The sequence below is a fragment of the Myxocyprinus asiaticus genome, chromosome 40 (genome assembly GCF_019703515.2).
Source record: "Myxocyprinus asiaticus isolate MX2 ecotype Aquarium Trade chromosome 40, UBuf_Myxa_2, whole genome shotgun sequence".
NCBI classification, from domain to species: Eukaryota; Metazoa; Chordata; class Actinopteri; order Cypriniformes; family Catostomidae; genus Myxocyprinus; species Myxocyprinus asiaticus.
The window spans coordinates 19,765,854-19,787,404 of NC_059383.1; the positions used below are offsets into that span (position 1 = coordinate 19,765,854).

At 39.2% G+C, this 21,551-nt stretch overlaps 1 protein-coding gene across 5 annotated transcripts in view; it reads right to left on the reverse strand.

The window, feature by feature from the left end:
* The window catches only part of LOC127431253 (neurexin-2-like), a 599,363-nt gene that overhangs the window by 194,677 nt on the left and 383,135 nt on the right, over positions 1 to 21,551 (reverse strand). The window contains exon 1 of one of the 5 annotated variants that reach the window (XM_051681609.1): positions 10,179 to 12,359. The exons of the other annotated variants lie outside the window; for them this stretch is intronic. Coding sequence (XP_051537569.1) covers positions 10,179 to 10,482 — 304 coding nt within the window. The 5' untranslated portion in view covers positions 10,483 to 12,359. Of the gene's footprint in view, positions 1 to 10,178; positions 12,360 to 21,551 lie in introns of those variants that run through there. 5 annotated transcript variants of the gene reach the window in all.

A 21,551-nucleotide genomic window follows, 5' to 3' on the forward strand; every position in this document is an offset into this window, starting at 1 on the left:
TGAGGGTGAGTGAATGATAAGAGAATTTTCATTTTTGGCAAAACTAAACCTTTAAGTTCACAATTTTGTTTGGCTGCCTAACCACAGCAACAACATCCAACCACTCATAGAGAGCAAAGAGCTCACTGGCTTAAGGTTGGCTCTATCCAAACCACCGCCTACTAGTTTACTGTCTAACTGCTTTGCCCATCACATTGATTGGACTGCAGTTGGCAGTCTATTCTAAGAACCGGCGCTGAAATGACACATGCACTTAAAGTGATGGCTCCACATCAAGTCAACTGTTTTGAAAAGGGACAAATTGTGAAGAACTCTTGTTTTCGATAACACTGGCAGTACAGAGAACGAGGAGGTCACAGTTAAATGCCGTCTCATTACTGCCCCATCCTTAGGCTATTGAGGGCAAACAATGGAACACTCCCAAATCACTGTGTTTCAGCCAATGATCAATTACTCCTTATTTTCCTTCCCTACAATTTTCTCCAGACATTTAGAGCCTAGCTCGGAGACAGTAATGGATTGTGGCTCTCATGGAAGCAAACTGCTCTTGATGGGGTCCAATCTATAGTGTGCACACCAGTGATCCACAAAGGATAGCCCCTTTTCACTGATGCAGGGCTGCATCCATCATGGCTTTCTTAAGTTAGGAGATGCCCTTGCTCAGATCAAGGTGTGCCCTTGAGCCACAGGAAAAATGTGTGTTTGATCTGACAATGAAGCAGAGAGGCTGCATCTTTGCCATATATGGTGGTGACCCAAGAAACCCCACATCAGCATGCAGAAGCAGGCATGAGTGAACAAACAGAACCTGCTGCTTGTCAAACATCATGCCTCCATCAGCGCATAGAGCTCTGAGTATTAGAGAGGGAGGGAAGGACAGCCCGCATTTCAATGAGATGATGACAAAACAAGATGGAGAGAGAGAATGATTGGAAGAAATATTAGATACCTGCTGTGGAGAGATACTCAAATCAAATAGTGAAAATGCATCAGGCCACAGGATACATGGATGAATGGGTCAGTAGTGGGGCAGGCAGTCTGTAGCTGTTGTCAGGGTGAGTGATTAAATTTCGAGGGGTAAGGGTTCAAGAATCATGACAAGCGTGGAAAAAGTCAAAGCTGGGTTAGTGTGGACTTGAAGCCAAACACAGGTCAGAACAAAAGCAAAGCATTACATAATGTTAAAGACAAGCATGATCAATGTTTTTTTTACTCGAGAATAATGTTTACTGAAATGTCTATAGCCATAACCTCTTAAACTGTCTATATGGCAAGCCGTTTTAACACTTAACACCCTGAAGTCCCTGTATGCACAAGTTAGGCATATGTGGTATCATTTGAAAGCTTAGAATTTGTATTTATTTACTTAAAATAACAAAATAAGGCCTGAAAACATTTGTGTCGCAAATTGGCCCCACCTAGAGGTTATGTTGTAGAAATTTTTTAAATGAATTTAAAGTCCTTCACATAGCACTTAAATAGACAAGTCATACATCAAATGATTCTATAAAATTTTTGCCATAATACAGTTTGAATTATTAAAAAAAATATCACAAAGTGAAATTTGATAAGGCATACAATGCAAACGTCTCTTTTCTTTGCTGACCACCAGAGGAGGGTAGAGTAGCCAAAAAATGTACTCAAGTAAAAGTACAATTACTTAAAAAAAAAAAAATTACTCAAGTAGAAGTAAAAGTACTAACATAAATAATTACTTGAGTAAGAGTAATAAAGTATCCAATTAAAAGAGTACTCAAGTAGTGAGTAACTCGTTACTTTCACAAATGACATAATAGACGTTTACTCCCCATATTCTATTACATAATACACATTGAACATGTACTACAGAATTATTATTATTATTAATGGAAATTCTGTCATCATTCACCATCATGTTGTTCCAAACCCGTATGACTTTCTTTCTTCCATGCAACACAATAAGGAGATATTAGACAGAATGTTTGCCTGAATCACTATTTACTTTCAGTGAATGTGTTTTTTTTTGTTTGTTTTTTTTTTGAAAGTGAATGGTAACTGAGACTGTCAGTCTCTAACATTCTGTCTAACATATTTTGTGTTCCACATAATACAAAGCGTCACACTGGTTTGGAACAACATGAGGGTAGAGAAATGATGACAGAATATTAAATTATGGCTGAGCTATCACTTTAAAGAGATAGTTTACCCAAAAATGAAAATTCTCTCATCATTTACTCACCCTCATGCCATCCCAGATGTGTATGATTTCCTGTCTTCTGCAGAACACAAATTAAGATTTTTAAAAGAATATTATAGCTCTGTAGGCCAAAATTGTGATGCTCCAAAAAGCACATAAAGGCAGCATAAAAGTAATCCATAAGACTCCAGTGGTTAAATCCATGTCTTCAGAAGTGATATGATAGGTGTGGGTAAGAAACAGATAAATATTTGCCATTTTTTGCAGGGGACGATATGCAGAGAAGAACATGAATCACCAAAAACACAAGAAGAAGAATGTGAAAGTGATCTGTTTCTCTGTTTCTCATCCACACCTATCACATCGCTTCTGAAGATACTGATTTAACAACTGGAGTCTTATGGATTACTTTTATGCTGACTTATGTGATTTTGTTTAGCTTTCAAATGTTGCCACCCATTCACTTGCATTGTATGGACCTACAGAGCTGAGAAATTCTTCTAAAAATCTTCATTTGAGTTCAGCAGGTGAAAGACATACACATCTGGGGTGGCATGTGGGTGAGTAAATAATGAGAATTGTAATTTTTGGGTGAACTATCCCTTTAAGGGCTCTTGTCAGATCTGGATAAATTCGTCAATAAGAAGAGAGGTTTGGAAACATTTATAGTAATTATTACAGTGAAAACGTGAAAATGTCCCACAAGGACATTATATATAATGCTGAAATATAAACCAAAGCAAGATCATGCTTTATTAATGCCTCCTTTCGCTATTTCATAGCTTTTAAGTCCTGTGTGGATTCTTATTTCAGTGTAGTTACAGTTTTCAGTGTTGAAATAATTTAGATCATTAGTTCTGTACAGCAGTACCACCGCTCTCTAAATGCATATACGCAGCCTAGTGAATAGGGCACCAACCCCGGCTGTGGAGCACTCGCTGTCTCTGAAACCGCCCCCTATCCACTATATAGTGCACTATTTCGGGTGTCTGCCATTTTGTAGGAGTGTCTGAATTCTGAGTGAGCCACTCGTTCCCTACTTTTGTTTACTCACTCTTACCCACAAAACACTCTAATTTCAAGTGTACATTTGATGTACATTTGATAATGGTTAATTTCCCACAATCCACCACAGGGAAGGCTTACGAGCTGGGAGTTTACTGCTTCCTTCACTCCTGCAATGTTTTATTTCATGCTGAATGTAGTAAATTACTTTTTGACAAATCATTACTTGATTAAAATAACATAATAACATATAGAGAGACAAAACATACAGATACATTTAAAATGTACTCTTTATTTGATAAAAATGTGTTTATTCTTTATATTAACACACAGTATATATTAAAAATGACAAACAGAATGAATATTTATTGTATTAATATATTATTTAACAAGTAAGGCCCAAATATTTTAAAAGTTAATATGTGACGTTGTTTCTGCGACAGCCCAAGAGCTCCGACACTCGGTGTATACGCCAGCGTCTGAATTCACTCATTTCGTTCACTTACTGCTGAGATATAGTGCACTAACTGCCATTCAATATATAGGAAATAGTGAATGAGTGAACGATTGCGGACACAGCCACTCTCTTCACCATACGATCACCTCGCGCCTGCACATCGCTGTGCACGTGCAGAAATGCTGTCTGTTCGCACTCCAGTTGTCGATCACACGAATGGCAGTGATTTACACTTAACTTGGATGTTTGCATGGATTTATACAGTTAATCCACCTGAAGTAGCTGCGATAGTTTCCGCGAGGGTGAGGGGTAAATGCGTAAATACTGCTCATGACATGCGGGACGCGGAACAAAGCACACAAAATGTACACTTAAAAACTGATGTTATAAGAGCCCAGTTACATTATCACCCTGAAAATGAAAATGAAATCTCATTACACAGAAAAGCCCGCGTTAGGATTAGAGCCAAAAGTTACCTCAGCGTGCTGCCTTAAATTGGAGCTGTGATTTTAATCTTGAAATATCAGCTTGTCTTGGTGTTAAATGAAGGCACTGCATGACGAAACTATTCTTTTTTTTTTTTTTTAACTGTGGAGCGAAGTGTTTCACTTTGAAGAGTTTGATGCTGCAGCAGTGATTGAGTGAAAGTCTGTGACAGCATCTCAGTGCGCGCAGCTGTGTGAAACTCCTCTGTCGTAAAAGTCTCATTCAATAATCTCTCAATAAATTACACAGTAATTAAAATTAAACCCAGTAATGTAACGACAGGAACGCCACCCATTGTAAAGAAGTCAAAGTAAAAAAAAAAAAAAAAAATTAGAAATTTACTTGAGTGAGGGTAAAAAGTACCCACTTGTAAACCTACTCTAAAACTAAAAATTTTTTCTCCAAAAAGTTACTTAAGTAAATGTAACGTAGTAAATGTAGTATGTTACTACCCACCTCTGCTGACCACTGATCTGTAAGCCCTAAATAGCCTCAAACTTTATATCAAATCTTACCTTTAATATTAGCTTTAAAATTAGTTAAATAAATTACTTGTTTACTTGTTTGTTAGCTTGCTTGGGTGAATAATCCAAAGTCAAAAAACGTTTTACAACAAAATTTGAAGTCTGGTAGAAAAAGTATGAGAAACAAATCATCAAAGTAGTTTCTCATCTATAGAAGATGAAATGTTACACATCATTGTAAAGCTGGGATTCTCTGCATTCCAATGACACCTAGATTGGTCTTCTAGACAACTCAGAAGCCAAGATATTCAACAAAACAGTGTGGAAACTCTCAGCACTTAAAAAAAAAAAAAAAAAAAAAAAAAAAGACTTGTCTATGGGTGAGCACTAAAATTCGTTAGAGCACCACCTACATTTCAGATCAGTATAATGTGACGGAAGGTGATAGAGGAAAAAATCTTTTTTTTTTCTAGTACTTCCTGCCATCCAGTGGAATAAAATAAGACATTTTGCTTGAAAATTGAGGACACATAACTGAAATGGCATGCTTTTAAACTTTAGACATTAAAAAAGTCTATCATAAAATTGTAAACATATACTATGTTATTTATTAATTATTTCAATCATTTCTTAAAATTTAGGGGGTTATCTGTAAAATTAGAAAATTTTTATGAAATAAGTCCACTGTATGTGTGAACAGGGAGCTTTTAAATTTGAGTGTGAAAAGTTTCAGGCAGCAGCCCAAAAGGAAATAATAAGGATTTGGAACTAAATGAGTGTGAGTAAAAGATGACTGAATTAAAAAAAAAAAAAAAAAAAAAAAATGTTGGGAGGGCTATTCCTTAAATATAGAGATACAACTGTAAGTGATCCCTTTGTGTGATGATTTCCCCAAAAGGAAGACAGGAGGTGTGTTCAATGATGATTTCCCCAAAAAGAAGACAGGAGGTGTGTTCAGGAAACTGTTATTTTTGCAATTCCATTCGGTGAGACAAGTGGTGCAGAAATTACACACTTCAGCTTTAAAGAATAAAGGTGAAAAAAGTATGATTTAAGGCTATTTAATATATAGTATAAAAAAAAAAGAAAACTAAGCAAATAAACTGAAATTGTGGACACAGCCCTGTGCAGATACACAAAGAGCGTGTGAGTGGTGGTGTCCAGTATCTCAAGCAGATAAGTGTTTTACCAGGGGCTCTTCAGACGGCATGAGATGCACAAATGACGAACGTCTGGTGTAAATTCAAATGAGATGGAGACAAGGCTCTGGGTGGCGTGACAGCTCTCCCCTCCATCTCTCTATCATTTCATCCACTCATCACCCGGGCCCATGTAGACCTGATTGACTTATTCTACTAATCTTCATATCAATTACATTAATTATCACCACCTTGCTGGCAGGGGTTGCTTTGAGTGATGGGATCTGGCAGGATGTGATTATTGGTCAGAGGGGGTGTAGGTTTCTAGCTTGCTGTAATTGTATTAAAAGAGCAAGATTGTGTGGAAATGCAATGCAAGCTCATTAGGGATCAGTGCATAAAATGCATAAAATTAGTTTTAGGCACAAAATTCTGAGGGGGAATTTGCTAAGAATGAATTGTGCCCAGTGATAGCATTGTTTATTTGCCCACGGTGTCTGCATTGTATTTTGCGCAAACATTTGTGCTGGATAAAACACAATTCTGATCTTGCGGGCAAAGTAGGGTATACTTCGTTTTCCCGAGTGCTCGGTGTAGTAGTCTCTGAAGAGGTGGGCATACTGTGAATTTATGAAGGAACCATAAATAGGCCAAAGTATCCTTTTTTTTCTAGAAAAAACTGGGCTTCTGATGACGGAATTGCACATTTTTGGGGGGCGCTTCCATGTGCATCATCTTCACATGTGCCTGGTGTTAACTGTACTAAAAAAGCATCATAAAGCAGTCGTAGTGCATATGTGCTGTACGCATCTGTATGGGCTCTTGGTTAACTTTCCAAGGCTGAGCGCTTGACCATGCATGCACCGTACCATGAGACGGAACAGCACGCGCAGTAGTGTAGTGTAGTCTAGGGCATACGCAGGCATACAACGTATGCCCACCTATCCTTCATTGGATTTTGCGTATGCCCACTTAAAATAAATGATGATACGTATGGCTGCCAGAACAATGAGTAGGCTTTTGACCCAGAACTTTATCGATCTACTAACGCGATGCCGCAGCACCAGTGAGTGAATTATGTGTGTGTGTTTTTTTCAAGTGTACAGATTCTTGTACAGAGATTCTCTCTAAATGCGTACGGTCCTTCATAAATTCACAGTATGCCCACCTCTTCAGAGACTACTAGACCACTGAGCACTCGGGAAAACGAAGTCTACCCCAGCCTTAACGCAATGCAATACTGTTAAATAAAATTCTGTTTACTGCATACTTTACACAGGTGGTAATAATGTGACGGATATTGCAGCAGGAAAATAGCGGAGTTTATGGACGGCATATTTGCTCTGAAAAGAATGCCAATGACATAAGCAATTACAACACATCGCTATTTTAGTGCATTTAGCACCTGGTAAAACAGAATTGTGAGTGATAAACGAACAAAGCACAGGTTTCTGCATTGAAAACCCCACACAATATTGCATAAATATTTAAGGCAAAAGAATACTTTGGTTTTCCGCGTGTCAGTATGTCTCGCATACAGTGCTCGTGATGTAAATTTCATCATCAGCACAGTACGTGCAGACTGTCTGTGTGCGACCTAGTTTTTCTTGAAACATGGACAGTCTGCATCTTTGCATGGCGTTGATTGTGATAAACGGGTAACACAAAGCAGTTGTAGTGCGAGTACGTTGAACGCGTCCATATGGGCTTGCGGTAAAAATAGTATACATTTAAGGCTCGACTGCGTGCGAGATGGAACAGCAGGCAAAAAACAAAGAATACCCTAGCATTTAGTGAACTTGCCCTCGCTCAGTTTCAATGCAGGTCTGAAATTGAAACTAACAGTTATGATTTCCCATGGAAAAGTGTTAAGGATAGGACCGAAATGAAATCCCTATTGAATGAAGGGATAGAAAGCAGTGCTCATACAGTCATCAAATTGATCTGTTAATTTTTTGAGCAAGCAGAACTTTATTAGCCTTTACTGCTGCAGTGTTGGACACTCTGACAGCCGCAATCAGAACAAACAGTTGTGGAACTCCCAGCATGGTTGTGGAGATGCCTACAAGTGCAGCGATGTTATTCAAGACGTGTCTGCTTAACCTCGGCTCTGTCAGAATTGCAAGCCCTGTTCCTGCACGATAAGAACACTGCAAATGCATAGCATAATTTGCAGCAGACAGATGGGAGAGCAGGTGAGATTAATGTCGAGGGAGAAGCAGTGAATCGGACTGACAATACCAGTTGTAATGAAAAACTGAAAAAGGGCCATGATTCTGCTAACAGTTGCCTTGATGATCCCATTATGGTGCAGGATCACATTCCTTTGCTGAACTACTTGTCACTGGGGACAAAAGACTGATCTCTCTAACCCTCTCTGTTTAAAAGGATCATTTAGCACTGTCCTCCCAGACTCTTCAGATGGAAAGCTTGGCTACTATAACTTCGCCTTGTATGGGACATGACACAGTGATTGTGGTGATCCAATGTCCCCCTCTCTCTTTCTCTCTCCCTGTTTCACAAAATGGCTGTGTCCAGTAGCCATTCGTTTAAAAAACGCAACAACATGTCTGCTTAATTGTTGAGCTTTTGCAACAAAATCCATTAGAATGATAAGGAAAAGGAAGACAAAAATGATGGTCCACAATGAAGGAATCCATATGATGGCCTGTTTACACCAAGTCCAACATTTCAGCATAAAAAACAATGTGACTTTCTTCACACTGAATCCAAAGTATTGTAGTGTGATAATCTGTTATTATAATATGGCCACCTTCAATATATTCAGCGTTATGTTTATTTGAACTATAATAAACTGAATTGAAAATAACTGAATTATTTTGTCAACAAATTGTGGGAGAAGAACACAACCAAAAAACTTTGATCTGTGATAGATGATGCATGAACTTTGATGCATGTTGCAGCATAATGGTTGTCCAAGAAACATAAAAAGATACTATAATATACTAAATATAAATTATAATATAATAATAATAATTAACTTTACTATGGCCAGCAAGAAACTCTGACAAATTGTTAAAGCATGTGGTATAGGCAAACTCTTATCGCTGGAATATAACAAGCTTACTGGCCACGCAACATATGCCAGAGTGCCGCTGGAAGACAGGTTGTCAATGCTCCACACAATATTTGATTGACAGAAGTGTAAAAAAGATCCCTGGCAAGAAGCAGTAATTCAATGGAGTGAGTTGGACATGAAAAGGAGCACATCTGGTCTACACTTTCATCCAACAAATCCCATCATTTCTCTAGATCTGCAGTAAGTGCAAAGAGCACAAGGCCACTCCCCACGTGATCTATAAAGACACAGATCAAAGCATGAATGATGTTCTAAGTGAAACTCTGTTTGGTGCATGCCTAAAAATATAAATGCACCATATTAACGTTCAGCTTTCTAATGTAATAATACTCCACAATCAAAGCTTTTTAGACCCAGGAACCATCAGTAAGTAGCCTGGTCAATACGGAGGAAATGCTGGTGTTGAAAGTCATGGGAAGTGCTATTCAGGTAGTAGTTCTAAACTCTAAAAGACAATAAGCAAGTTCCCTCATGAATTTCCTATGGGTTTTCAGAATGTCAGTTTTGGATTTATGAGTAAAATAAGGTCTGTGATCAAAACTACTTGAAGGGAATGTTTTGTTCCACAACATAAATTACACACATGAAAAGCTGCTGTGTTTTGTAAAAAGGTATGTTGCTAGCATGTTGCTAGAATGTTGCTAAATAAGGACTACAATGATGCACAATCTTACAATTATGCTTAAAAAGCTGACAAAGTGTGCGGTCATATAAACACCTTAACCCATGTTCTTTAATCAGGTTATGGTCATACCTGTTTAAGCATAAACCGATCGCACACCCAGATTTTTGCCAATACCCCAGTTTCGCAATACAAGTAAACCTTTAATGGCATTCTTACCGGCCTATGCCCACATGTTGTCCACATACCTGTCTATGTTCAGATGTCAAAAGCAGAGAATAATTAGATTATTTCTCAGGTTAAGATTTTTGTGTGTGTGTGTGTGGAAAAGCTGGTAGTTTTTGGTAGTTTTCAACATATTGTTGTACATGTAAATGCACTCAATGGTTTACCAGTTTTCCAGGCATGTACACATACATCCTTGTGGTAGTTGTAGTCCTTATTTAGTAGTTTGCTAGCAACATATTTGTTTTAAATAAAAGATTTAAAAACACTCAGTGACTTCAAAATTCACATTTGAGTTTAGACTGTCTGTAGTTTATGTTGTAGATTAAAATGTCTCTTCAAGTAATTTTAGTCAGAGACTTTACTGTATATTACTCATAAATCCAAAACTGCCATTCTAAAAACCCATAGGAAATTCCAAAGGGAACCCATGGCGAATTAGCCTTCCGGGTTGGCCTAAAATTGACATCATGGCTGAAGAGCTTTAAAATGTTGAAGACTTACTGTGGCCTCCTCTCGTGAGGAAGGGCATCTTGTTAATGGAAATGGGTGCAGTACCATGCTTGTTATGGAAGTGATGGATATGGTGTGTGGTACTCAGGCTGGAAGACACACGGGCATTGGCTGTTCTGTCCGGTAATGAGGCCAACAAAGCCAGAGATAATGCCAGTCTCCACCAAGAGCCAAGGCCCAGCCAACTGGTTCCACCACACTCCCATCCCAGCAGCACCACCTCCAGCCTGGGGCAGGAGGGCCCACCGCAGGCCCTTCGACACTCCATTAGTCCCATCCGTTGGAAAGAGTGCATCTCAAAGAGGGGTAACCATGTCCATCATTATCCACGGGTCAAGTAAATAATTGAGAAGAAAACAATGATGGGGATTGCAGTTCTATGATACTTGAAGCCCCCAGGCTTTCACAGTAGGCTTCCAAAGAAACGATAAAATCCTCAAAAAGAACAAAATCCAAAGGGGGAAAACCTATTGCTTTCTTCTCAAGGGCAGTTCCTGGTTTTTACGCTCAACAAATATAAAAAAAAAGAATTAAAACCTGCAGAAGACGGTATGCTCAATCGAGTCAGGGCGACAATCATTTGCTCTGCAACTCCCAAAAGCATTCTAATCACAGCAACACCAATCAATATTTCTGGATGCAGATTTTAATGAGGAGAGGAGAAATGCTCCAGGATAAGAGATGCCAGGAGGCGCCTCCTTTTCTTGTTCTCGTTCCCTTGCTCCCAAGCCTCAGGTTGAGCTTACATGCTCTTTAACACCACTCTCCCTCAGAGGGCAGCTCCTCTATCGCTGAAGAAGAGATAGTAAACATCCCGGTGGCTAAAGGATTATTCTAATACCGATGTAAAAGATGACAGAAAACAGACAAAGAAGGACACTAATGAAAGGAGGCTGCAGGAAGAAACCCTCACATTGCTTTTTTGCAGACAAAAATATATTTAGATGGGAGAGAAGTCTGCTGCAGCATGGTAGAGGGAGAAACCAGCAAATAAATAAATAATGCTGGCTGTGAGTTCTGACACGCTGGCTACAGATGCAGCACAAATCTTTTCCGCCGTGTACTCCTCTTGAAGTGGAAGAGTCGGAGCAGTGCTGGCCGATGATCAGTTTTCCACCAGCATCCCGATCTCTCTTTCTCTTGGATTGCTGTCTCTGCCTCTGACGTGAATACTGTATCGATTAGCACCGCATTTTATCCCTCTCTCTTCTTTTTTTAGCCCTCTCCTTCTCCGATAAGCATTCACTTGCTAGTATGCCCAGTTTGACAATGTTGCCAGCAAAAATAGCCCTTCACAGCCAAAGTGTGGATGACCAAAATCCTAGCATGCGTCGCTGTGGTGAAATGCATGCTGATTAAATTAGGAACGACTAGAGCATCCTCTCCTCGCGATGCTCGATATCTTCTCTCCTGGGATTAAGGGACTGTGAGCAAAGAAGGTGGAGGGGGTGGGGGTGCAGAAAAAACAACCGTTGCTTGCCGCAAGCGTGTGGAGAAGGATGCACTGTGCTCCTTCTGGATGCTCAACCAGACACTGCTACAGAGATGAAGAGAGGGAGAGAAGGAGAGCGGTGCAGTGTGTGTCTGTGGAAAAGAGAGAGAGAGGGAAAGAGAAGGGAGGGGTGCAGAGGGAGCGGACGATCGTAGTGCATAAGCACACATGCAGACATCGAAAGAAGCCAAAAGATGGAGAAGAAAAAAGAATGAGCACACGAGAATACAAATTCACAGCCCTGTGCATGCTCTCCACAGCCCAACACTGCAGTGAACAGAACTTGACCAGTAAAAGTGGATGACAGTGTTTATGCTTTAATGCACCATGAAAGGGTTACGTGTTGCAAAAAGGGTTTGGAAATGGTGTTTTTGCATTTTACAGGTAGTCTATTTTCAGTCGGTGTGGAAATCACATGCAGAAGAGCTGACAACACTTGCTGGTGCCAGATACAACCAACTCCCCTGCAACCAAGATAGCAGTAGTTGGTTCCCGATCATGATGAATAATTTAGTACCAGACAAAATTTGTCGACAAATGCCTCTCTGTCTTTTGCTTGCATTGTTTTTTTAAAAAGGTTCATTTTCTTCCACTGTCTTTCAAATATGTCAATTGTTTGCATGTTTGTAATGAAGATGTATTCATTCACATAGAACAATTTAATTACAACAAGGTGTTTGCTGTACTGATGTTTTGTGTATATTTCTGAAGATTCATTTTAATAATTGCCATGCAAGTATGCTAAAAGGATAGGTCGCCCAAAAAAATTTAATTCCATCATAATTTACTTACCTTCATGTTGAACCAAACCCCGTATGACAAGGAAATAGCAGAATGCTCAGTCTCAGATAAAATTCACTTTCAGTGTGTGGAAGAAAAAAAGATTAAGTGAATGGGTACTGAGACTATCATTCTACCTAACATCTCCTTTTGTATTCTGCCTAAAAAATCCAGTAAAAAGAAAGTCATTTAAACAACACTGTAAGTAATTGATAACAGAATTTTCATTTTTGGGTGAACTATCCCTTTTAGCAACTGTATTACTTGTAAGAGCACAAGTTTTTTATACGTAAAAATATATGGACACTACAAATTATTATCCCTCTATCAAAGTGTGTGAGAGAGAGGGTCAGAGAGAGAGAGAGAGAGAGAGAGAGAGAAAGAGAGAGATGGACTGAATCTGTGCAGCACACATTAGATAAATCATCTAGGATAGAGATCTCAGTTGGGATTGCCTTGCCGGTTGAAAGAACGTGTGTGGAAAAAAAGGCAGAACAGAAAAGAGCCAGAGCCACCTTTCATGGTGACGGGAGGGGAGAAGCAGGCCATTACTCAGACACAGAGAGGGATAGAGGGGGGGCTGGCTACCGCCAATGAGCTGGGTTGATTGAACAGAATGGAGCAGAGGAGGGGGCAACTCCGTGTCATGGCAAACAGCAGCCAAGTCTGTAAATCCATGGCATCAGGTGCTGCTAACGGCCACAGTTAGCCACACTGTCGATTCTGCTCAAATGAACACGAAGGCCTGCTCATTGAGATTTAGCCTAGGGACAGGCCAAGAAAGATGCCCATCCCACTGTAATCGATTCTCATTTCTCTGCAGACCATGTGCTCTAGATACACAGGAGATAACCTTGAGATTAGGTGACATGCTTCGAATAAACGCAAAAACATCCACACTGAATGATCTGGGATGCATTGATAGCAAGCAATTGGATTAAAGGGAAAGTACACTCAAAAATGTAAAATCTGTCACCATTTATTCATCCTCATGTCGTTCCAGATCCAAATGACTTCCTGTGGAACACAAAAGGAGACGCTAGACAGAACATTAGCCTCAGTCACCATTAACTTTCATTGCACCCTTTTTTCCAAACAATAAAAGTGAATGGTACCTTAGACTGAACCTTCTTCCTAACACCTCCTTATATACTCCACAGAAAAAAAGTCAGACAGTTATGGAACAACTAAGGGTTAGTAAATCACACAAGAATTAAACATTTTGGATGGATTGTCATTTTAGGGTGGTGTCGAAAATTAATCAAAGATGGTAGTGTTTTTAAAACATATTTACAAGGTTAGTCTTGTGGTGCTTTTGAGCATAGAGGTAAGATGACACATCCAGCTCCAGAAAAGATCATCGCTAGTTATGTAATGAGGCTCAGATAACCTCAAAGTCTGATGATGATGTAAGTTAAAGCAGAATTAGGTGGACTGTAATTCATAGGAGGTGTCATCCACTGTCAGTCAGGTGGATTGGGGACATTCTCCTCAGCAGTATTGATATCTTCATGAGGGTTCTCTGAGATGAAAGGCTGGTATTAATCAATTTGTCAACCCTGAGGTTGCTCAGCACGATAAGAGACGATGCTATCTGGGCTGCTTGTGCTTCTGGGTGTGTGGCGTCCCAGAGTTTAACCATCTGCCACCAGGCAGTGTTTGCTGTTGGCCAACTTCTCTCTGCACAGCCTGTTGGCCCACTCGGAGTCAGAGGGTTCAGACAGCATGCGGCGCATATGATAAAGGTGCTCACAGGGAAGTAAAGCACCAATCATGTCCATTGTGTTGGCTTCAGAACCTGAACTACTTACAATATTAAAGCACGCTGTTTGTAGACACTGAGATAAAGTAATACCCAAAATGCTGCAGCGGAACATTGTCAACATATTCACATAAAATAAAGTCATACCTGAAAATGTAAAATTTTAATTTAATCAGTCAATCAGTCTGTCTGTCTGTCTGTCTGTCTGTCTGTCTGTAATATATATATTGCTCAAAATAAAGACAAAAGGTATTTGGATACTGACTTCATTCATTCACTAAATTGCAAAAATAGTATCTAGCATAATTTCATAACAGATGCTACTTGGTTTGAAATTTTAAATCTAATGCAATGATATTCAGACATTTTTAATTTAAGTAAGACTTGGGGGCTGTTCACATCGAACCTATCCTTGCGCAAAAAAAGCTAGATGCAGCGCCACAAAAAGAGCTGAATTCAGGTGTCTTGAGATGTGTTTTTGACAGTTGAAGTTTAACAGTTGAAGGCATAAAAAAATAAAAATTTAAAAATGCATGAGGCACTGAAAAAACAACGGGACATGGTGCAACAGTCACAAGACGTCTGTCTAGCACGTATTTACATAGAAAAACTGTTTAAAAACAGCACGGAAGAATGGAAAAACATGTTCTGTGTGAACAGCCCCTTAAAAGGATAGTTTACCCTAAAATGAAAATTATTTTCATCATTTACTCACCCTCATGTTGCTGCATAACTGTATGACTTTCTTCCATAAAAACAAAAGATGTTAAGCAAACAACCTTAGTCACCATTATCTTTCATTGTATTGAAAAAAGATCCAGTAAAAGTAAATGGTGACTGAGGCTCACATCCCCAATATTCTGCCTAATGTCTCCTTCATTCACTTTTATAATTTTATTTTTGCAGCCATTGTATATGAGTTAAAGGTTGTTGCCAATGGTAGCAATGCTTATTAGTTTACTCTGAAACTCAAATGACCAATCTGTTGTAAAATCCCCTGCTGATCTGCAGGATCGATCACAGAAGTCAGTGAAGAATCTAGTTTAATTCTCAATATTGTGTAATTCATGAGGCAAAAACCAACAGCATAATGAGAATGTGAGGATAAGCATCAGAAGAAGAGACATCATCTTCACTTTCCTGCATCCTGAGCTTTTCCACCCAAGACATTTGTGCAGTGGCCCCCGGGGAAGATGAGGCCGGATTAATAATGGCAGTTTTGGTATAATTACTCATAATGCCTGCCTCCTCTGGAACTAATGGCCCGTGGTTGAGATATCTGCTGGATTTAATTCAACTTAAAGCGACAGCACCTCACATTGCTCTTTAGGGGAGGAAGGGAAGAAGCCCTGTGTGAATACATGCTCAGCTGCACATCAGAGCACTCACCCAAAGATACTGCAGTACAGAGATCATCTGTCAGGTTAAGCAGATTCTGTTGCCTATTATTTATCTGTAAGTTCGCATTTGAGGTTTCTGCCTTCACAAAGGACTTCTATTATGTCTTGATACATGAAAATGAAGACGATATATTTCTTTGTCTGTGGCACAAAACATAAGAGGGAAGGTATTAAGAACTCAGGAAATTATACGAGTGCCATCTTCTATAGTGGATTCTCACTTATCAGAACAAATGCTGCCTGAGCTAGTTCCGTTCCTGTCCGCTGAGAGTATATTAAAGCAAACAACGTTAAACCGACAGGATATGAACCCTATTACCTTAAAAAAATTGCTTACAGAAAAAAGAAACTTCTGTCATTATTTACTCCCCTTCATGTCATCCCGAACCCTTGATTTTTTATATGGAAAACAAAAGGACGTGTTTTGAAGAATGCTCATGCTGCTTTTTTATACAACGAAAGCATATAATGACCAAGGGGCTGTCAAGATCCAAAAAAGACAAAATAACACTATAAAGTTCTTTGGTTTATACGACTTGTGCTCTATATCTTCTTAAGTCTTGTGAAGCCTTACAATAACAACATTTTAGCCGTTATTTCTAATAACTCCCTTCAAGACCCTTCCACAACATATGACCAGTTGACGGTAGATAATTCCTTACTACTAACATGTTTCTTTGAGTAACAAAATTCAGATATTTTATATTGCTTTTAATCATGCAGGTCATTTAATAATTTCAAGTCAACTGCAATGTTTAAACATAGCAACTCTAGCAAACATTAACCCCAGCGGTTAATGATCTGAGACAAAATAAATCACACATGCATAACAGAAGAATTCCTGTGTGAGCTCAGCATTAAAAATAGGGCAGTCACACAAGAAACTGGCAGCACTGGACCAAACAAGTCTGATGAGACAAATGCAGTTTTCCATCCACTTATGGAGTGGAGCAAATAGTAATCACAGTCATGACGCATGGATAGTGGCGGGCAGTGAAGTGTGTGTGATAAGCAGCATGCTGCTGTCCATGTGTTCTGCAGGCCTGCCCACATGGTGTCAGTGTACCAGGAGCCTCATCAATCATGGTGGGTGGCATAAGAAGGGCGAAGAGTCTGTACAACGAGCATTTGTGTGCATGTGGGTGTGTGTGTGTGTGTGTGTGTGTGTGTCTGGGGGCCAGGTGCCACCAGAAATGAACTCAACCATCTGTGACAGAAATACTTCTTCCCATTATGTGAACTGTAAAGGCCCAACTGTGCAAAAGCCAGCCCTTTGGCAGGGTGGGATCCACTCCAGCAGCAGTTGGCTTTAATTTCAATTAGGACAGCTCACACTCGTCCTTAGTAGCAATGCTGGACTGATACATCAGGGCACAATGTTAAAGCATTACCTCCACTGAAGCATTTAAAGAGCAAGACACCAATTACTGTGCATTTCTTTTCTTTTAAGAGTATTTTAGTGAAGAAAATGTAATAGTTCTTAGAGTAGAGTAGCAGTTATATATAATTAGATGTAAATAGACAAGAAAACATGTAGTTTTTTCAATGTATTCAACTTACAGTAGGTCCAAGGGTAGCAATTTTTGCTATCCATGTTTTTTTATCCATAGTTTTTATTTTTTTATAAACATGAAATCAAAACAATTTGTCCAAATTTTATCAGCTAAACAAATGACACCTTAGTACACGAGTACAACATGTTGGACTAACCGTTCTCCTCTATCCCTCACATTCAGCATCTTCTCTGACTAATGCTGCGTTCTATTCAAAGTCGGATGTGGGACATTCCTAGTTGATATCTCTGTTCTTCCACCATAAAGGTATTTCATTGATTAGATGGTGAATAAGGATACAGGTGTACAGAAATATCTCCTAGAAACCAAACTGCTGAGAATAAATTATTCTATGCAATGCTAGCATTTGTTCTACAGGTGTACGATCATCAAAACAGAGTATAATGTAATGCATTTTACACACCTGTGTCTGCAAACGTTTGTTAAACAAACTTTATGATTATCAAATTTATGAACTTGGACTCACTGATGCAAGTTCCAATTTCAATACCCGATACTTCGATACTTTTATCATTATTTCGGATGAAGTGAATGTGTCATTCAAGAGGTGTTTCATTGGACTTTTCCTATTAGATAGTTGGAAACTCTGACTTTCCGAGTTGAATGAAACGTGAAAAACTACAAACATGGTGGCGAAACCAATGACACATCATCACTTCATCATATTTTTAAAACATAAAACAATATGAAACATTATGCAAGTCTGGTTGAACGCTATGAAGAGAAACTACTTTGTTCTTGCTGTAAAGACGAAGACGCTGATGGGCTCATTACATTGCGAATGATCAAGCGCCTCCATTTACAGCGATTAGAAAAGGTTATGAGTGATTAATAATCCTCATTTTAGCATCATGCATTCTTGTATAACTATCTACTGTATTTGTATTGATTATTGTGGATGCTGTGTGTTCTTAAGAGCTTCTTTCTCAAAAATAAACTTTAAGAAAAAGTGTCAGCACCATATTGATTAAAAACAGGAATATCACAAACAGAAAATGAACCAAATTAACGGAATTGTCTGTTCTCATTTTATTTTTGTTATTTATTGTACAACTGAAAAATAGTGGAGGTCAGATTCCCTTTCAAGGGACTTTTGTAATGATGTAAACAGTATGTGATGCTGCCAAAGAAAATACTTATGTCCCAATACTTGCACACTTTTTTGCTACACACTAAAATGTAGGCACTTTTCCATCAGAGGTATAGTGCACACTTGAAGGGCATAGTATAAGTAGGCGAATTGGGATGCAGCAAATGCATTTCAATTAAGGGGGAAATCAGCCTACAAATGCCAGAATAGTTGTCTCTGTATCTTACGAATGGAAAGGAGAGAGAAAAAAAATCCATACTTTAGTTTTAAATCAGCTAAACAATGCTGAATGCCAAATGGTAACACGGCTATCAAAAATGTCAGCCAACCTACACAAGTAGTAAGCTTCCACACTGCAACAATGTTAAGCCAGAAAGGAGGAAAATGTAAATATAAGTAATTTCTTTAAATTTGAGAAATCTGAATCCCCAAAGCCCTAAACATCCTCTGCTTATGCCAGTCACATCCAGAGCTCATAACCCAGGGTAGTACTGTCATTATCTGCCTTATCAGATGCTGTATAATCCTCTTAGGTTGAGGAGGGAGGAGGTCTATACACTATATGCAAGCTGCGTCTCATCTTTTCCCCCTTGATGTGATTAAGCTTGAAATAACTGAGCCAATTTTATGGAGAGAGGGATGATCACAGCCCTATTGCCATTTAAAAAATGCGTTATAGAGTGAAGCACTGCAGTGGATCAATGGACTTGTCCGTAGATATGGTAAGGGTGAAGTGATAAGATGTATTGTGTTATGTCATCTAAATTATTTTCGGTATCTAAAAAACAAAACAAAATGATCATAAAAAATCCATGCACTTTTTTTTATTTTATTATTTTCTCCCCTTTTCTCCCCAATTTGGCATGCCTAGTTTCCAACACGCTCTAGGTCCTCATGGTGGCATAGTGACTCACCTCAGTCCAGGTGGTGGAGGACGAATCAATCCGCACATATTACCACGTGGCTTGTTGAGCGTGTTACTGTGGAGACCTAGTGTGTGGAGGCTTCACGCTATTCTCCGCAGAATCCACGCACAACTCACCATGTGCCACACCGAGAATGAGAACCACATTATAGCGACCATGAGGAGGTTAACCCAACATGAATCTACCCACCCTAGCAACCGGGCCAATTGGTTGCTTAGGAAGCCTGACTGGAGTCACTCAGCACGCCCTGGATTCGAACTTGCGACTCCAGGTGTGGCAGTCAGCATCTTTACCTGCTGAGCTACCCCAGGCCCCACATCCATGCACTTTTTTGATATGTAACATGTATGTTACCCATTTTCAATTGGGTTTTTATAGCATGATTATACTCATTGGCTGCAGGTTCCAGTCAACTGGTAGTGAATTTGAATCTTCTGTTCCTTGATCATTTGAATGTACTGCTGTGGGTCGCAAATACCTCTGAAAAGCCCATGGATTGATCTAATAAGCAAATTATTTAAATTAATCCGCTTAGAGGTGAGAGATTAAATCTTTTCATGTGGAACATTCAGTAATTCAGGAAGGCATCTGAAACCAGCCAAAGGCAGGTGCAGAGCCAAGATACAGCCAGACTCGCTCTAAAACTCTCTGCACTGTTTAGAAGAGCACACCGTTCTAGTGCACATAAAGTTGATCTCGGTGTCAGATAAAGTCCATTGATTCATGCTCCTTCTTTAGACCAAAACTTCTTCAAAGGGCCGGATGACAAAAAATGTGCAACTGCTTAACGGTGCAGAGAAGTATAGAGTTTACAAAGTATAATCGCAGCATAATTTTCTACCTTGGGAAAGTGACAGCAAATTGTCACTGAGGGAATGATGAATCATTTCTATAAGAAAATGACCAAGAGCTATGGCGTAACTTAAAGAAAATTAGATTAATATTATAGTACATTTTAATTTTGGCATGAAATCGAGTGAACACAGACACACTGGAATTGGTGGTGACAGTCCCTGGAGAAGCTTTTGTTTTAAATAAAATTACTAATTAAAAAGAGGATTAAAGTGTCTATGAAAAAACAGAAAGGGGCATGATGTCCCCGTTGTACTGCTGAAGGTGAATGTGGGGCTGTGCATAGGGAGGTGGTAGGTCCAAAGAGGTGGGGCCAAGTGATGTTACATATTAATTGTGTTTTATCCTTACAAGACTGTGTAAAAATGCGTAACAGTACGGCAACATTTGGAAGCAGAATCAAATAAGCAATTTTCTAGGCCGAAAAGTATATGCATCATAGATACAGTTGAAGTCAGAAGTTTACATACACCTTAGCCAAATACATTTAAACTCCTGACATTTAATCATAGAAAACATTCCCTGTCTTAGGTCAGTTAGGATCACTACTATATTTTAAGAATGTAAAATATCAGAATAATAGTAGAGAGAATGATTTATTTCAGCTTTTATTTCTCTCATCACATTCCCAGTGGGTCAGAAGTTTACATATACTTTGTTAGGATTTGGTAGCATTGCCTTTAAATTGTTTAACTTGGGTCAAATGTTTTGGGTAGACTTCCACAAGCTTCTCACATTAAGTTGCTGGAATTTTGGCCCATTCCTCCAGACAGAACTGGTGTAACTGAGTCAGGTTTGTAGGCATCCTTGCTTGCACACTCTTTTTCAGTTCTGCTGACAAATTTTCAAATTTGAGGTCAGGGCTTTGTGGTGGCCACTCCAATACCTTGACTTTGTTGTCCTTAAGCCATTTTGCCACAACTTTGGAGGTATGCTTAGGGTCATTGTCCATTTGGAAGACCCATTTGTGACCAAGCTTTAACTTCTTGGCTGATGTCTTGAGATTTTGCTTCAATATAGCCATATCATTTTCCTTCCTCATGATGCCATCTATTTTGTGAAGTGCACAGTCCCTCCTGCAGCAAAGCACCACCACAACATGATGCTGCCACCCCCATGCTTCATGGTTGGGATGGTGTTCTTCGGCTTACAAGCCTCACCCTTTTTCCTCCAAACATAACAATGGTCATCATGGCCAAACAGTTAAATTTTTGTTTCATTAGACCAGAGGACATTTCTCCAAAAAGTAAGATCTTTGTCCCCATGTGCACTTGTGCACTTGAAAACTGCAGTCTGGCTTTTTTATGGTGGTTTTGGATCAGTGGCTTCTTCCTTGCTGAGCAGCCTTTCAGGTTATGTCGAAATAGGACTCGTTTTACTGTGGATATAGATGCTTATCTACCTGTTTCCTCCAACATCTTCACAAGGTCATATGCTGTTGTTCTGGGATTGATTAGCACTTTTCACACCAAACTATGTTCATCTCTA